At 39.3% G+C, this 17,137-nt stretch overlaps 1 protein-coding gene across 2 annotated transcripts in view; it reads right to left on the bottom strand.

Moving 5' to 3' along the window:
- The window catches only part of Atxn10 (ataxin 10), a 143,127-nt gene that overhangs the window by 94,075 nt on the left and 31,915 nt on the right, over nucleotides 1-17,137 (bottom strand). Inside the window, exons 4-6 of one of the 2 annotated variants that reach the window (XM_052748553.1) lie at nucleotides 10,305-10,401; nucleotides 7,886-8,044; nucleotides 457-537 (exon numbers count right to left, since the gene is read on the bottom strand). In XM_052748553.1, the coding sequence (XP_052604513.1) occupies nucleotides 457-537; nucleotides 7,886-8,044; nucleotides 10,305-10,401 (337 nt within the window). The remainder of the gene's footprint in view (nucleotides 1-456; nucleotides 538-7,885; nucleotides 8,045-10,304; nucleotides 10,402-17,137) is intronic. The other variant, XM_052748554.1, reaches the window with a different exon arrangement.

The raw sequence follows: 17,137 nt of genomic DNA, 5'->3' as shown, positions 1-17,137 counted from the left end.
TATTTACTAGGCTGAGTGTGAATAGGCCTTGTAAATGTTCTTCCTCTCTAATAAAGGTACACTAGTTTATATGAATTATCTACCAGAAAACCAGCAATATATATTTGAAATAATCAAACTAGTTATATGAACAAATAAACACATCCTAAATATACAAGTATATAATGCGTACTTCAATAAACTGTCACTATAAAATTTTGTTCTTAAAAGTTTTATTTTTATTTCTTTAGCATGCTTTTACTAAATAATGGCATCAAACTGAATTCAGTGACCCTATAAAAATCACTGCCTGTTGTGGCTAGGTTGTGATGTTAAGCAAGCAATGTAAAACCAGCACCTCACAGACAGATGGACTTGGAGGCCTTTGCCAATGATAAATCACACAGCTTTCAGTCCAGGCTACAGGACACTCTATGGAATGCTAAAGAGTCAAAATCACACTGCTTTGGGGGTTACCTTTCCTGGTTGCTGAGTTTAGAATACATGGCTTCCACCAACTCCGGGCTTTTCAGAAAATGGTCTGTAATAATCAAGAACCTACAGGGAGAAGGAAGGGAAATTTGGTTATTACATACAATAAAACATACATGTCCTTACCTACTTTATAGACACATCTTACACAAAAGAAAAACCTTTCATTTTATTGAGCTTTTTTACTTTTTAAAATATTATTCTTATACATATGGTCATTTTGTCTGTAAGTGTGTACATGTGTACACAGTATGTATGTGCACCACATGTATGCCTAACCACAGAAGCCAGAAGATGCATCCTCTGGAACTAGAGTTACAGACTGTGGTGTTGGGGATTGAATCCGGGTCCTCTGTAAGAGCAACAAGTACTCTTACCCCTGAGCCATCTCTAAAGCCCTAACTTTACTGTGATCTTCTCTGTTTTAGGAGGTTCATGAATTGTTTTTTAGCAGTTATCAAGGTGGGGTGGTGATCCTTGAAATACTATTTTCTCTAATTTTCCATGTGAAATTTTATGAAAATAATTCAATTTCAAATAGAAAAACAAGTCTACTTTAGCTTTTAACCAAGCTTTTCACTATGAACAGAAACATGAAATTTAGCTACAATTTCAAATCTAGACAGGAAACATAACACACGGTTTTAGCTTAGTGCTGTTAGGATAAGCCAGAAAAATGGACATGTCATATTGTTATTTAAAAATATGCCAACAATGCAGTGATGAATCCTGGCTTGATTTTCCACTCTTTAAGAGTACTCAAGTTACCAAGAAAACATCCACGTTGTCAAGCACTGTGCTCATCTGGACTAGAGAGATGACTATGGAAGCCTGAGGCAAAGATTATAAGCATATTTCTTCAAAGTACCTCTGTGACATCTAAAAAGATTGGATAGCACTATTAGTTCTCAATTGTATCTAACAGAAAGAATCAGTAAGACTTAAGAACTAAGGAATATGATGTTTATAAATACTGTTATAGTAATAAAAGTTGACTATAAAGTGGTAAATACACAATTTACCCTCTCAAATATCACTGAGTATGATAATCAAATGACACACACCAATGACCACCACACTGTCCTCTAAACATTTCCAGCACTGGAAATGTAGCTCAATGGCTACTACCTACACAAATCCCTGTGGCCCCCACACAACTACCTCTGAAAGAAAAATCTAAACAAGTATTCTATTTTTTCTACAGATCTTTAAAATTGCCAACTACTCAGATTTAAATATGTCTAACAATAATGAATAGTAATAAAAATGTCAATAGTATTCATATTAATTTAGGCAGTTTATCAAATGGAGTAAGAGGAATTCATGCATTCCAAGCTAGATTGACAAATAAAACTGGAATCCTAAAGCCCATTCAAACATAATTTGGCTATTTGGAAATCAAAACTTTTCTCATGAGAACATTTGTTAAAAGCAATATTCAATCAAACATGGTAGTGTGTGACTATGATCCTAGAACAAGGGAGGATTATGCAGAGACTGCCAAGTTCAAGGCCAGCCCAGACAACACAACAAGACTATCCTCCCATGACACCCCTACCCAAAAAACACAATATTGTAAATACCGTACCAGAAACTAGAAAACAAGTTTTACTTCCCCAAATACTCCTCAAACAGCAGAGAAAGAGCCACGATTACCAGGCGACCCAGCTGTTTTACTCCTGGGCATATAGCCAGCACACTCCATGCCCTGTCATAGAGATATCTGCACTTCCATGTTTACTGCTGCTATAGCAAAGAACTGGAGTCAACCTAACTGTCTACTGATAAATGGATAATGAATATTAAACACACACATACACTCACACAAATACTATTCAACTCCAAAGAAAAATTAATAAAAAACTTCAGGAAAATGGATGGATGTATTATATTACTCTAGGTCACACAATCTCAGAAAAGGAAAAAAACACATTCTCTCTCAGATGTAGAATCTAAACAAAAACACATATGTAAACAAGTGCACATGTGGGTATACAGTACAACACATAGAAAAGACAACAAGAAAGAATAAATATTAGGTGATAAAGAAGGAGTAAATATAGGTGATGGACATGAGTTATGAAAAGATGTTTTTAAAAAAACTAAGTGTTTTTCTAGTTCTAATTCTGTCATGGATATTTTTAGTTTGGTGGAGAGGGTTAAGTGGATAAAAATATATCCAAAGGTAAACGTGTAAAAATCCAATGTGAAGCTCCACAGCGTATGGCTATTCTAAATGTAAAGAAGTTCATTGAGATGTATATGGGTTTTTTTTTTTGGTTTTTTTGATGTGTTTGGTTTTTCAAGACAGGATTTCTCTGGCTGTCCCAAACACACTTTGTAGCCCAGGCTGACCTCAAATTCACAGAGATCCACCTGCCGCTGCCTCCTGAGTGCTAGGATTAAAGGTGTGCACCACCAAGTCCGTTGAGGTCAGTGATTCTTGCTAAACGGACTGAACAGGGCTTTTGCTAAAACTGGATTTTACAAGGAAGCACAGATGGGTCTAAAGGGCCTGACTAATGTTTGGTCAAGTAGAGAGTCTTTGTCAGTGAGAAGACCATGGCTCTCTCAGTTATCAAATCTTTTTTTTTTTTTTTTTTTTTTGGTTTTTTCGAGACAGGGTTTCTCTGTGTAGCTTTGTGCCTTTCCTGGAACTCGCTTTGGAGACCAGGCTGGCCTCGAACTCACAGAGATCCGCCTGGCTCTGCCTCCCGAGTGCTGGGATTAAAGGCGTGCGCCATCACCGCCCGGCTATCAGTTATCAAATCTTACAGCAGCTGGCAGGGATGATCAGTCCTGAAGGGGAGGCCTGCAGAGTGTGGCCTGGGCTCCACTGTGATGGTTTTTATTTGCAAAATTTTTATAATAAAGTTTATGAAAAAGAACTTTTTAAAGTATAGAAAAAGACATTATTCAACCACTCAAACCAAATGCAATGCCAAAGACTTTCTCACCCACACTTTCGTGTTACTCCAGTATATCCAAACAGAAAGATCTAGAGCTATTATGATAGTCTTACATCTTTCCCTAAGAATAAAGAAAAAAATGAGAAGATAATAAATTCTCATGTAGTTGGTGCTTTTTATCAGCCATCTTCACGTCCAACCAAGGGAAAGAGGGCAGAAACGGGGTCTTGTCCAATTTTCAGGAACCAGTTAGTTCATACTGAATAGTAAAACAATTTTTGGAGGCCTCTGGGCCAGTTCGCAGCCAAATGCAGCCCATGAGCAGCAGAAGTTATCAGCTGAGGACTACCTCCCCTGTCCTCCTGTCTGAACTCCACACGGTGACCGCTGACAGCTTCTGAGGTACTCTCAGGTACATTCTGTATCTGCCCATTATGAGCTTGGTTCTTTACCAAGCTGATAAGATAGAGACCCTGGCTACCTATCAAGTACCTACCAAATAAAACAGAACTCTGCTACCAGCTGGCTCGAAATAAGCTGACTCTGAGGATTTACCTCAATGACTGCAAATGCTACGTGTATATACTTCAGGAGTGTTTTCCAAATTAAACACGTAAGATTTTCACATACCAGCAGCTGTTTATTTGCATATGGTAGTTCAAATACAAATGATTTCCAGAAAAGTAAATAATTTTAAACTTAGATAAAACTTCAACATAATAATATTTCATTTAAGAGGCTCAAACTGAAAAGGTTTATACTTCACCCAAGACTCACTACCAGAAGGTCACCTGGGTCCTGACCACACTGCCCATTGTGAGGAGGAATCCACAATGTGAAAAATGTGAAAAACAAAAAATAAAATATAAACGACAAAAGAAAACCAGGTCAAATTGTTGAGATAATGTAATAATTGTAAATATAAACACTACATGATGATGTAACAGCTGTAAACACAGACACTGTATGATTTTGTAGCAACTATAAACACAGACACTACACATATTTACTTAACAGAGCCTGAAAACAAATACCGCCACCTGAAAGAACTGAAAGGAGACGGGCTTGGTGGCACACCTGGAACCTCAGCACCTGAGAGGCTGAGGCACAGGAATTATGAGTTCAAGGGCAGCTAGGGATACAAGATAAAACCCTGCTTCAAAAGAAAGAGACTGGATTGCTGAAGACTCTAGCAAACCTAGCAAAGCACACTCATCTCAAGTGCACACAGAACATTCTCCATGATGGTGACATAGCGGGCCATAAACAGCCTCAAGAACTGTAAAAAGAATGACATCCTACAAAGAGTAAAGAGTATTTAATTTAATAAAATTTTTTTTTTTTTTTTTTTTTTTTTGGTTTTTCGAGACAGGGTTTCTCTGTGTAGCTTTGCGCCTTTCCTGGAACTCACTTGGTAGACCAGGCTGGCCTCGAACTCACAGAGATCCGCCTGGCTCTGCCTCCCGAGTGCTGGGATTAAAGGCGTGCGCCACCACCGCCCGGCTTAATTTAATAAAATTAAAAACCAATAACAAGACAAAATTTAGAAAATATACAAATCCATGAAAACCAAACTCCTAAGGAACCAATGGATACAAGAAGAACTTATACGATAATTGAAATGTAACTTGAAATGAATGAAACGGATAGCACAATTCAACAAGACCCCCAGACTACTAAAACAGTTCTCACAGGGAAACTGACGGCTGTAAGTGCTCAGACCCCATGTCAACCATCTAGCTGCCTTTCCATCCTCAGAAGTAACAAAGAGACAACACCCAAACTAAGGAGCCGGAATACTACAACAAAGGTTACACCGGAAAGGGAACAAGGGCTAGTAGTCGAACACAAAGTCAGTGAGGAGGCTGGGCACGTAAAAGCTCTTCCTGAGCACGCCTGACAACCTGAGTTCAATCCCTGGAACCTACTCTACATAAAGGCAGAAAGAGAAACTCCATCCACAACACTGTCCTCTGACCTCCATAAATGTACCATGGCAGTTACCTATCCCCTCACTTCCCACCCAATAATACATTATTTAAAAAGCAGCTACAGATTCATAAAAAAAAATCTACCTGTTTTTAAAACTAAAATGATGGTCCTAATATTAACATAGAAATGCAAGCAACCTAAAGTAGCCTCCTCTCCCTAGCAAACACGTAAATCTTGATAAAGAACATAGGAAGTCTCATATTTTCAGATTTTAAATTTATGTTTATCAACACCATGTACTACTGGCATTAAAAGAGAAATTAAACTGATTTAAGAATTAAAAGAAAAAAAAAACTGACCAGAGGTTCAGACCTGTGAACAATAAAACATCAGCATTTATATCTCAGAGTATAGAAAAACTGGCTGGTGGAGATCGTTCAGTTATTAAAGTATTTGCAACCCCAGTTCAACTGAGTTCAAGCCCTGGCATCCACGACAAAGCATATGAAAAATAAATAATGAAAGGTGTATGGTGGCGTGTGCTTGTAATCCCAGCGCTGGAAAAGCAGGAACAAGGCAGATCCCCTGGGGTTTGCTAGCCAGCCAGCCTCGTCTAATTGGTGAGCCCCACGTCCCAGTAGGAAACTCAAGCAAGGTGGCACATCCTGAGGACACCAAGCAAGGGTGACTACTGAACACACAGAGAACATAGGGAAATTGCTCCACCACAGCACCGGGACTGTCTGCATCCTCTTGCACAGACTACACAGACCAAAACTTGAACAGCAGCTCATCTGAGTCTACTGTTCACATACCTTGTGATGGTTCTAGAATAAAAGATAAGAGGCTCTTTCCTAAGACAGTTACTGTGAGAGATTCTAAAGGGATAGTGTAGGGTCCTTTCTGCACAGCTCTCTCACAACATAAAAGCAGCTTGTGCCTCTAAGTACCACACTGTCTAAAGCCACAAGTGGCTGGTCTATCTAGACCTTTACTAGTCTGGAAAAAACACTCAACACTTTGACCTATGTATTTCTAATATGGAGTCCTAAAAGACAGGTCAAAGGACACAGGATTGAAAAAAGTACTCCAGCAGATACTTCTGAAAACTGAAGAAAGACACACATCTACTACCCTTGTGTGTTTTCTGTTGCTGTGATAGAATACTAACCAAAAGCAATTTGGAGGAAGAAGGGGTTTATGTTGCTTACAGGTTATAGTCCATCAACAAAAGGGGCCAGGGCAGTAGCTCCAGGCAGGAACTGGAGCAGAGACCACGGAGGAACACTGATTGCTGGCTTGCTCAACTACCTTTCTTATACAATGTAGACCCGCCTGCCTAGGGATAGCTCCATCATCATCAGTGGACTAGGCCCTTTTCTTCCTCAATAGCAATCAACCAACACCCGGCAGACAGGCCCACAGAGGCAATCCCTTGGTTGAGAGTCCCTGTTTCAAGTATGTCTATGTTCGTATCAAGCTGACACAAATAAGCAGCACACCTACAGACTCAGGAAGTTAAAGGGGCCGGGTAAAGGTGGCGCAGGCCTTTAATCCCAGCACTCAGGAGGCAAAGGCATTTGGCTCTCTGTGAGTTCGAGACCAGCCTGGTCTACTGAGTTAGTTCCAAGAAAGCCAGGGCTACACAGAGAAACCCTGTCTTGAACCTGTCCCCTTCCCCCAAAAAATAAGAAGTTGAAGGGATCCCAAAAAGAACACGCAAAAAAACAAAAGAAATAAAAAACCTATGCTAAATAACATTAACTCCTAAAAAAAAACAAGTAAAGCAAATCTTTTTTTTTTTTTTTTTTTTTTTTTTTTTTTTTTTGGTTTTTCGAGACAGGGTTTCTCTGTGTAGCTTTGCGCCTTTCCTGGAACTCGCTTTGGAGACCAGGCTGGCCTCGAACTCACAGAGATCCGCCTGGCTCTGCCTCCCGAGTGCTGGGATTAAAGGCGTGCGCCACCACCGCCCGGCAAGTAAAGCAAATCTTAAAAGCAACCAGAGAGAAACCAAACATTGTTTACAGAGACAATGTGACGTGAAGGGCAACGGTGTCTCGTTTACGCAAAGCCCACCAGACACATACCAACTTCTGATCTTTAATGAACCACCTGCTAAGGTCACAGCGGTCTCCAAACAGGCTGAGACATTTGTACTGTGTTCATTCACACACCAAAACTGACCTTTCCCTCCTTACTACCTTAAAGAATCTCCTATTCAAGGCCAAGCTCAGGCTTTACCTTTTTCACAACCTCAAAACAACTACCATACCTTGAGTTTTCTCTTAAAAATTTTACAAAGGAGTTGAAATTGTAATTCAGTGGGACAGCACTTGTCTACAATAACTCAACTCATCTGCACCACAAAAAGTAAATAAATTATTAAATTAGTAGCTAGAATAAGCCAGATGTGGAAGTAACAATCTCAGCTACAGAAAGTGTGAGGCAGGGGATCAAAACTTCAAGGCCAGCCTAGAGAACAGAGTAAACCCTGTTATATTACTAAAACCTCTACAAGGAAAATGATCTGTTAGGATGGCCTCAAACAATCACATTTCCAGCAAGATACTTACGGCCATTCTGACTCTGGATGCTTCTGGTAAGCTTCTATGACATTAATTGCAATATTGAGGTTTTCTTCCAGGTCTTTCATTCTTTCAGGATTAAGAGATGTGAACAAAATCATTGAACAGTAGGCAACAATCTTTTTGTCTGGATGATTTAAGCAAGACCTGACAAAGAAATGAAGACTCTTAGTCCAATCATCAACACGGTAAAATATGACTGTAACATAAATACTAGTAAGCCTCAGCAAATTCAGTATATATTGGTATTCTTAGGGTATAATAAAGATTTACAACCCTGTGAAGCAAAGCATATCCTTGAGTATAAAAACACTAAATATAACAGTAAGCTACAATAAAATGGAACTGGAGAGATGGTTCAGTGACTCAAAGCACAGTTCCTGCAAAGGACCCAAGTTTGGTTCCGAGGACCTACTCCTTGAGGCTCACAACTGCTTATAACTCTGGCTCCAAGGGATTCAACACTCTTTTTGGCTGAGGGCAACTTTACTCATACACACTACCCACACACAGACATATATGCACATATATAATTACAAATAAAAATAAATCTCAAAAAAGGCAATAAAAAGTTGCATTTGACTTAGGACTCAGAACTGAAAAGAAAGTAACATTTAAATAGAGAAAAAAAATTAAAATGATCACTCCTAAATCCTATCAGCTATAAGAACTTAATGAGGTCACTTATTGTCAGTTATGTCATGGCTCATCCTAAAATTTGATTCCCCGCCCCCACCCCTTAAACTTCACAACCCAGGCATGGTAATGCATGCTATTAATGGCAGTACTCAAGAGGCAGAGGCAGAGGCAGGTGGATTGCTTGTGAATTACAAGGCCTAGCCTAGTCAACATAGCAAGTTCTAGGCCAGGCAGCCAGAGCTACAAAGTGAGACCTTGTCTTGAGGGGAAAAAAAAAAAAAAGAGTTATATGGGCCAATGAGATTGCTTAGTCAGTAAGGGTGCTTGCCACCAAACCTGATGACCTGGGTTCAGTCTCCAGAACCCATGTAAAAGCGAAAAGGAGAGAACTGACTCCTGCAAGCTGTCTCTGGCCTCCACATAATTGCTATAGCACAAAAACATGTGCATGAACAATAAATAGAAAGTGTTAAAACAAAAACTTGTAAATAATTAATGTGTATTTATGTAGCTTGAGTTTCATTCTTTCCTTCCATCTACAATCTATTATTATTAAATGTAAAGATAATAGATATATATCTATAAACACACACTTCAGGCATTTGAGAAATGTACTCTGAGCTAGAATTGAGTAAAAGTTCATCTAATAACTATAACTAATAGACAAGCCCAGAGAACAAGCACAACCAGAGAAGCAGCTCAGACCTTACACACTGCAGCCATACCCTTTACTACTGACAACCTACAGGAACCTCACCTGGCCAAGCAGGATCGGTTCCGTTTATCTGCAGGACCTGGAAGAACAGAGATAATCGCGCCCAACTTAAAGCACTTCAGCACTAGCTGCTCTTCTGCTGCCCACACTGCCCACACTCCAAGCTTGGCCTCCACAACCACCACACGTGTCTTTCTATTGCCCATCCACTTCTGTCACCAACTTACATTTTAGTGTGATGCTCAACCACTTACGAGTTCATAGAGCTAGTGTTTTAAAGTAATGCAAAACATGAACCAATTCAAGATCCAATATAAATAACCAGACTAGTTATAGACTTCTTACAGCAGCCAGACTGGTCAATCACATCTCATAGTAATAAACAAGTGCTCATCTCTTACCACTGACAAAGGAAACTGAATTATCTTCTTCTCATAGTGACAGATTACAACATTTCTCAGATTGAACAACAGAATAGCTATCCCCACTTCTCACAGTGAAAGTCACCTCACAATGATAAACACATATTATCCAAATCTTAGAATTCTCCATTTTCTACCAAGAATAGTATTGGGCCATGCATATAGACGACACTGGGGAAAAAAAAAAAAGGATTAACTCATTGCCCATATTTTAATGTTTTCTGTTCATGGGTTTTTGTTTTGTTTTTCTGTATAAATTTCAGGGTCTTTAATGAAGTTACTACTTTCCCCATGACTTTTATTTCTTAAAAATAAGCTGGCATGTTCCCAAGTGCCACACATCTTGGTACAAAGCTCAATGAGTATCAGATATGTGTACCATGGAACCACCACACAAACCAAGGTACAGAACACTGGCAGGGTCCAGGAGTCTCCTTCATACTCTCTCCCAGCTAATACCTACCTGCTAACAGCCACAAAGAATATGTACTATCCTGAATTCTATTACTACACTACAATCTTGTTTTTCCTGTTTGTGAACTTCATATAAATGAAATTATAACCATAATCTTTTCAGGAGCCAGCCCCAAAAAACAAAACAACAACAACAAAATCTTAACATTATACTCACATAAAGAGTTCTGGGAAAGCATGGACCCAAACAATGGACTGGGAATCTTCATTCCGTGAGGCAATGTTGCCTAAAAACTGTAGGCCACAACGAAAAGCTAGAAATATAGAAAAGTAAAAATTGAAGATAACAGATTCAACACAATGAATAAATACATCTTAGTAAGGAATATTTCCCATGTTATAAAATAGGAGAGTGAAAAAGAGAAAGGAAAACAGGGAGGGAGGGAGGGAGGGAGGGAGGGAGGGAGGGAGGGAGGGAGGGGAGGGGGTTGGAGAGAGAAAGAGAGAAATTGGTTATCTAAGAGTCTCATTGCACAGTGAAATTCTGAGCATGACATTAATATGCTTCATCAAAACAACACTGTAAAATTAACTTCTTAAAGACTAAAAACTCAAATATAATTACATGAAATATCATTGGACTACATGCTCCAATTAAAAGATCATTACAAATTAGGTATGTCTGCACATGTTTGTAATCAAGGCACTCCAGATGCTGAGACAGGAAGATCATACTAACAGAAGACATGCCAAGACCAGTCCAATAAAATTGTCTCAAAATGAATTTTTAAAATGCTACAAGTTTTTTAAAACAAACATACCTAGAACATAAAGTTACAGAAATACTGCAAGTTAAAGAACGCTAAAAGGAGACTGACCAAATATCAGCCGAAAAAGGAGAGATAGCCACTTAAAATTAGATATAATAAGCATTAATGCAAAAGACATTGCTGGAAATATGTTAAGTAACCATCACAGACTAACTTATCAAAAAGGATGTAAAAATTTTAAATTGGAATTCACCTAGTAATATACTCTCAAATATATAAAGAAAAACTGACCACAGTAAGTGAGAAATATTGACAATAAGTTGAATAGTTTTAAGATACCTTTTCTCAACAAATTCTAGAAGAAGCAGACAAAAAATACCAATATATCTCAAATATCTGAGTAAGATTTAATAAAAACCTAACTGACATTTAGAATGTTAGCAGCAAAAATACTGGCCAAACGTTTAGCAAAGTGACAGCATCAAATGCCACAGACTCATTTACTGCAGGCAAGAACGGAACCTGGTACAGTTCTTTGAAAAGCAGCTTGTCAATTTCTTATAATGAAACACACAAAAGTCACAATGATACCATTAACAAAGGCATCAAAACATGAATGAAAGTGATGTTCATACAACTAATACAGAAATTACAAACTACCAAGTATCTCCATTCAGGATCTTCCTTAACCTAAAACTAGGTATAAATAAAAAGTCTATAGCACACATTAGAATTAATGGCCAGGCATGGTGACAAATATTACTTTTCAAAGACGTCCAAGGCATTTGTGATCACCATTTATAATTACCAGAGTACAAAAGTACCATTGCCAGCAAGATAAAAGACCCAAGGGCTAAAAAGGAACAAATCAAACGATCATATCCCACAGTATCAATGAAATGTTAATGTATGTAGATTATTTTAAATGTGTAAGTTGTCTGCACTCTTGAGAAAGCTTATTTATTTGTAAGGTTTTTTTATAATAAAGTTTACAGATTTTAAAAAGAGCTTACAAAAGTTATTTCACCAAAGTCAATTATTTAAAAAAATCCATAGTTCTACATGCAGGAAATGACCAAGATAAGGACATTGGGCTAAGGGATACAAACAGGATACACTTGCCTAACATCTACAAGACCTTGGGCTCAGGTCTCAATCTCCAATAAGAGGGGAGGATGGCATGGGAACAGGACAAGGACACCATTTATAAAAGTACCAAGATATGGGGATGGAGAGATGAGCAGTTATGAGCATGGCTGCTCCTGCAGAGGAGCCAGAGTTCCCAGCACCCACGTGGCAGCTCAGAATCAACTGTGACTCTAGTTCCACGGGCTTGGACATTCTCTTCTACCTTCCACAGGGTACACACACATACATGCAGTCAAAACCATCATACACATAAACAAATCTAAAAAGAAAATGTCTGTAAGTGTCAAGATACAAATGACAGCAGTGAGCACACTACCAAGGAGGAAACCACAAAACAGGTGTTAAGTGGAACTAAGGAAGGGAAGAACTATGGCGGGTCCAGAGTCATGTGACTGAGTTTCTATAGAGATTAAATGTAATTGGCAGTCCAGATCCAAGCAGGAGAGTCCACACACATACACATGTATGTGTCATTCTACATCCTAGAGGACATACATGTTTGTAGGAAATATAATAAAACCATTCTAAACTTCTATGAAGACACAAAGGGCTGTTAATAGCTATGACCCTGGTGAAAATTGAAAAGTGGATCTGTGTTCGCAGACTACCAGCTGGTTCAGTTAATGAGGTACATCAGGGTGGAACAGGAATAAACAGATCAGTGGAACAAACACAAACTTGACCAAATGATTAATGACAGAGGTATCAGCAGCAAATCACTGATAAACAATGGTCTAGAATCAGCAGTGGGGTGCCTGGGTGCCAGCACAGAAAACCTGACAGTGTTGGACTTCCTCACACAAGACAGAAAGTTCCATCCCAACCCCTGAACTGAACATGAAGCACCAAAATCAAAAAGTTTTCAAAACATTGGAGAGCTTTTAAGTCCATAGGAAAAGATAGTAATAAACGTTAAAACCAGTAACTCTTTTTCTGAGAAGATACCATGGAAAACAGAAATAGTGCCACAGAATAGGAAGATACGTGCAATACACAACTACCTTGAGACTTACCGTATATTCAAAGAGCTCTTATAAGCCATTTTTCTTTTAATTTGTTTTTTTCGAGACAGGGTCTCACTATGTAGCTCTGGCTGTCCTGGAATTTATTATATAGACCAGGTTGGACTCGAACTCATAGAGATCCACCTGCCTCTGCCTCCTGAGTGCTGGGGTTAAAGGCATGCGCCACAACACTTGGCTATAAACCATTTTTAAAAGACAGATAAACGAACAGAAAAACAGGCAAAAAAGTTTTGTGGAAAAAAAATTGGTAAGCTCCAAAACAGGTAGGCAGGGATGAAAAAGTACTCTAACCCATGAGACAAGCAAGAGAGGCTTCCTCCACACCCACTGGACTGGGACAACTTACAGTCAGAAAACAAGAGCGTGTGGCGAGGGTGTAGGCGCCAAAGGTCCAAGAGTCCGTGAGCTACTAACAACAGGACACAGTCAAAACAGCCTTAAGTAGATAGCTCCAGTTCTTGATTCTCCCTCCCGCTCCAAACAAAACTTCAGTGTCTGCTCTGTGAAAATAAAGGTGTTGGACCCTCAAGACATTTCGGCTGCCAGCACTGTCACCATGATTTACTTCTCCTGGAGGACATCCTCCTCTGCTCTGCTCTGCTCTAGGGAGCAGCTTCTCCAGGCCCAGCTCCCACAAAGAATGGCATCAGTAGTGCTAGCAGCCAGAACCCAAAAACTGACTTAGTTAATATACCTTAAAGAAACTGAACACGGCCAGGTGGTGGTAGCACATGCCTTTAATCCCAGCCCTCGGTAGGCAGAGCCAGGTGGATCTCTGTGAGTTCGAGGCCAGCCCGGTCTACAGAGCGAGATCCAGGACAGGCACCAAAACTACACAGAGAAACCCTGTCTCAAAAAAACAAAAAAGAGAAAAAAAAAAAAAACAAAGAAAGAAAGAAACTGAACACAAAATTCATGTTTATACCAACAGATACAAATATTGAAAAAAGAGCCGGGTGGTGGTGGTGGTGGTGGTGGTGGTGGTGGTGGTGGTGGTGGTGGTGCACGCCTTTAATCTCAGCACTTGGGAGGCAAAGCAGGTGGATCTTTGTGAGTTAGAGGCCAGCCCGGTCTACAGAGCGAGATCCAGGAAAGACGCAAAGCTACACAAAGAAACCCTGTCTCGAAAAACCAAAAAAAAAAAAAATTGAAAAAAGAAAAAAATTTAAAGTTCAAGTGCTCTTCACAGCCTGTTTACAGAATTACATTATTTCCTTCTGTCACTTTTCTGGGTTTTTAGAAATCAGTCTATAATAAATGCTTACTGACTGTTTATAATATAAAGGTACCAACCTTTTTCCAGATAGCTCTAATTTTAAGAGATACTGATAGTTCTACTAAACACTTCCTTAGCAAGCTTCATGGCAACCAAGGTGGCCTTTCATCACGCTCATCAACACCACCTCTCAGCACTTGCTCTGCAATGAGCCAATGAGCCATGAGTGCAATCTCCCCAAGGGTCTCAGCCTGGAGATGAGGTCATGGAGGCCCCACCTTAACCCTGGAATTAGAAGCTTCGTCTATCCACAATTCCTGAACTCCTCATTCTCCTTACTTCTTACCAGTCAATGCCATTAATTTCAACCTTTATGACAGCAATTCTTTACATTCAATCTTACTACCCAGCTGGGTATGGGGGCATAGGCCTGGAACCCCAGCACAAAGGAAGTAGAGGCAGGAGAATAAGTTCAACATCAGTTTGGGCTGCACAGCAAAAACCTAGCTCACATGCAAATGTAGAAAAAAAACCATTCCTATTCAACTTACACAGTGGCTGCTGTCTCCTCTTGTACCCTTACTAGCAGGGTGAGTGGATGGAGGGACAAAGGGAGGGAAGAGAGATCAGTAGGGACAAGTGACACCAAGTAGGAGCCTCAGAGAACAGTCAATAAAAAGCAAGCCAGTGATTTTAACCAAGAAAATGTAAAATAAGGAATTCCAAGAGAAGCAACACTTGAGGCAGCACACAGGTTGAGATGCAGGGACCAGGTACAGCCCTAGAACTGGAGGAGCACAGGGAGAGGTTGGGCTATAAGAACCCAGGAGCCTGGGAGCCTCCTGCAAAACTGTAGCCAAGGCTCAACCATGCAATTCTTAAAAGTATTCGAAGAAAATGATGCACCAAGAACCCCGATACTGAAATTCAAGTGCTTCTCGCCGCCTGCTCATAGAATTATACTTTCTTCTGTCTACTTTTCTGAGTTTTTAAAAAGTCTATTATAAATGCTTATTGACTGTTTATAATATAAAAGTAAGATACTAACAGTTTTACTAAATACTTCAGAATATTAACACTCAAATTTAACACACCAAAAGAGTGTAAGGGATACTCTGGACTGACAGCCAAGCAGAACAACAGTTCCTCAGGGGGAAAAAAAGCAGCAAAAACCTCTGAAAATCCAAAACATGATTCTGGGAAGGAAAAGGCTTTGCGATGGCCTAGGCACAATCGAGAAGACTGCAGGCAAGTAAAATAACAGTTTACTTTCCCAAACAGCTTATCAACTGATCTTTATGTAAACACTAAGAATAGCGCAAAGCCCCTAAAAAATGCCAGCATTATTTTTACAGATTAGGAAAGAATATATGCCAAAAACAACATCAATAGCTCAATTAAAATAACTCATACTTGTGTTTACATAAAATTTGATGACCATAATATATTTGTCAGACCACTGCAATTATTGCCTGAAAATAATACTCTAAATATTATTTTGACAATATAATTACAGTTCTTACCTCAGAAGCAGTAACAAAAAACTGGCACAGTTACCCTGACAACACTCTCCCAAAAATAAGGTTCTCAGGGAAAGTATTAACAGATAGTGAAATCTGAACACTTTTTATAACGCTATTTCATTGGGTTTGAACTAAGGCACTATGAAAATAACTTCTGAGCTTCTCACTAAATGCAAATGTCACTGTTGAATTCCAATAAAAACCAGGGGCTCTCCTTTGCTAGAGGTGGTGAGAAACAGCACTAACTTTCCTTTCCTCCTTGCCCCTCTTCCAATTCTGCCGCAGAATACAGGTCAGCTACTTAAAACAGAGACAGCTGAATTTTTGAAAAGAAAATGCTTCCATTTCATGGACTAGAAGACTCAAATATTGTCAAGATGGCAACTCTTCCTAAACTAAACTGCTGATTTAACATAATCCCTAGTATCTACGATACATTACAGAATTCAACAATAAAACACAACTACAATCAAGAAAAAAAAAAAAACAAGGAAAGGATTCAAACAGACATTTCTCCAAAAATTTATAAATGCCTAATACACACATGAGAAAACATTCACTGTCATTAGTCATTTGGAAAATGCAAATAAAAACCACACATTACTTTACACCATCCAGGATGACTTATAAACCAAAAAAAAATCGAAAGTGTCAGCAAGGATGTGAAGAAATTAGAAAACACACTGTTGATTGAATGTAAATGGCTCCACTGTATTGAAAAACAGTTTAGTGGCTCCTCAAAACAGGAGCTGGAAAGAGGGCTCAGCAGTTAAGAGTACTTGCTGCTCTAGCAGAGGACTGGCCATCAGATTCAGTTCCCAGCACCCATGTCAGACAGCTCCGAATCACCTGTAATTCCAGCTCCAAGGGACCCAAAGTTCTCCTGTGGCCTCTGTAGGAACCCACACATAACATGTACACAGAAAGAGAGAGAGAAAGACAGACAGACAGAAACAGGGAGATGGAGACAGAAAGGCAGACAAATAAAGACATAGAGACAGAATGAATATTGAAAAACTAATATTTAACATGGTGGTACTCAGGCCCAACAACTCTAATCGTAGGCACATACTCCAAAGAACTGAACACAGGCTCTCCAACAAATATATGTACAAATACACCATAGCCAAAAGGTAAGCAGAGCCTGTGTTCATCAACTGACGAATGGAAAACAAGAAAGCATTATTCAGTCCAAAGGAACAAAATTCTGATGCATGCTACAATGTGGCTGAACCTCAAAAATAAGAGAAATCAGACCAAGGGCCATGGAGCTCTACAATTCCGTTTATACGAAATATCCAGAATTAATTAATTCAGAGGCAGAACATAAAATTGTGGACACCAGAGGCAGGGAGAAGGAAAGGGAG

This window comes from Peromyscus californicus, unplaced genomic scaffold, assembly GCF_007827085.1.
Source record: "Peromyscus californicus insignis strain IS unplaced genomic scaffold, ASM782708v3 Scaffold_20__1_contigs__length_68692818, whole genome shotgun sequence".
Classification (NCBI taxonomy): Eukaryota; Metazoa; Chordata; class Mammalia; order Rodentia; family Cricetidae; genus Peromyscus; species Peromyscus californicus.
The sequence above is the reverse complement of the archived record's forward strand: the minus strand, read 5'-3'. Positions and strand labels throughout refer to the sequence as shown.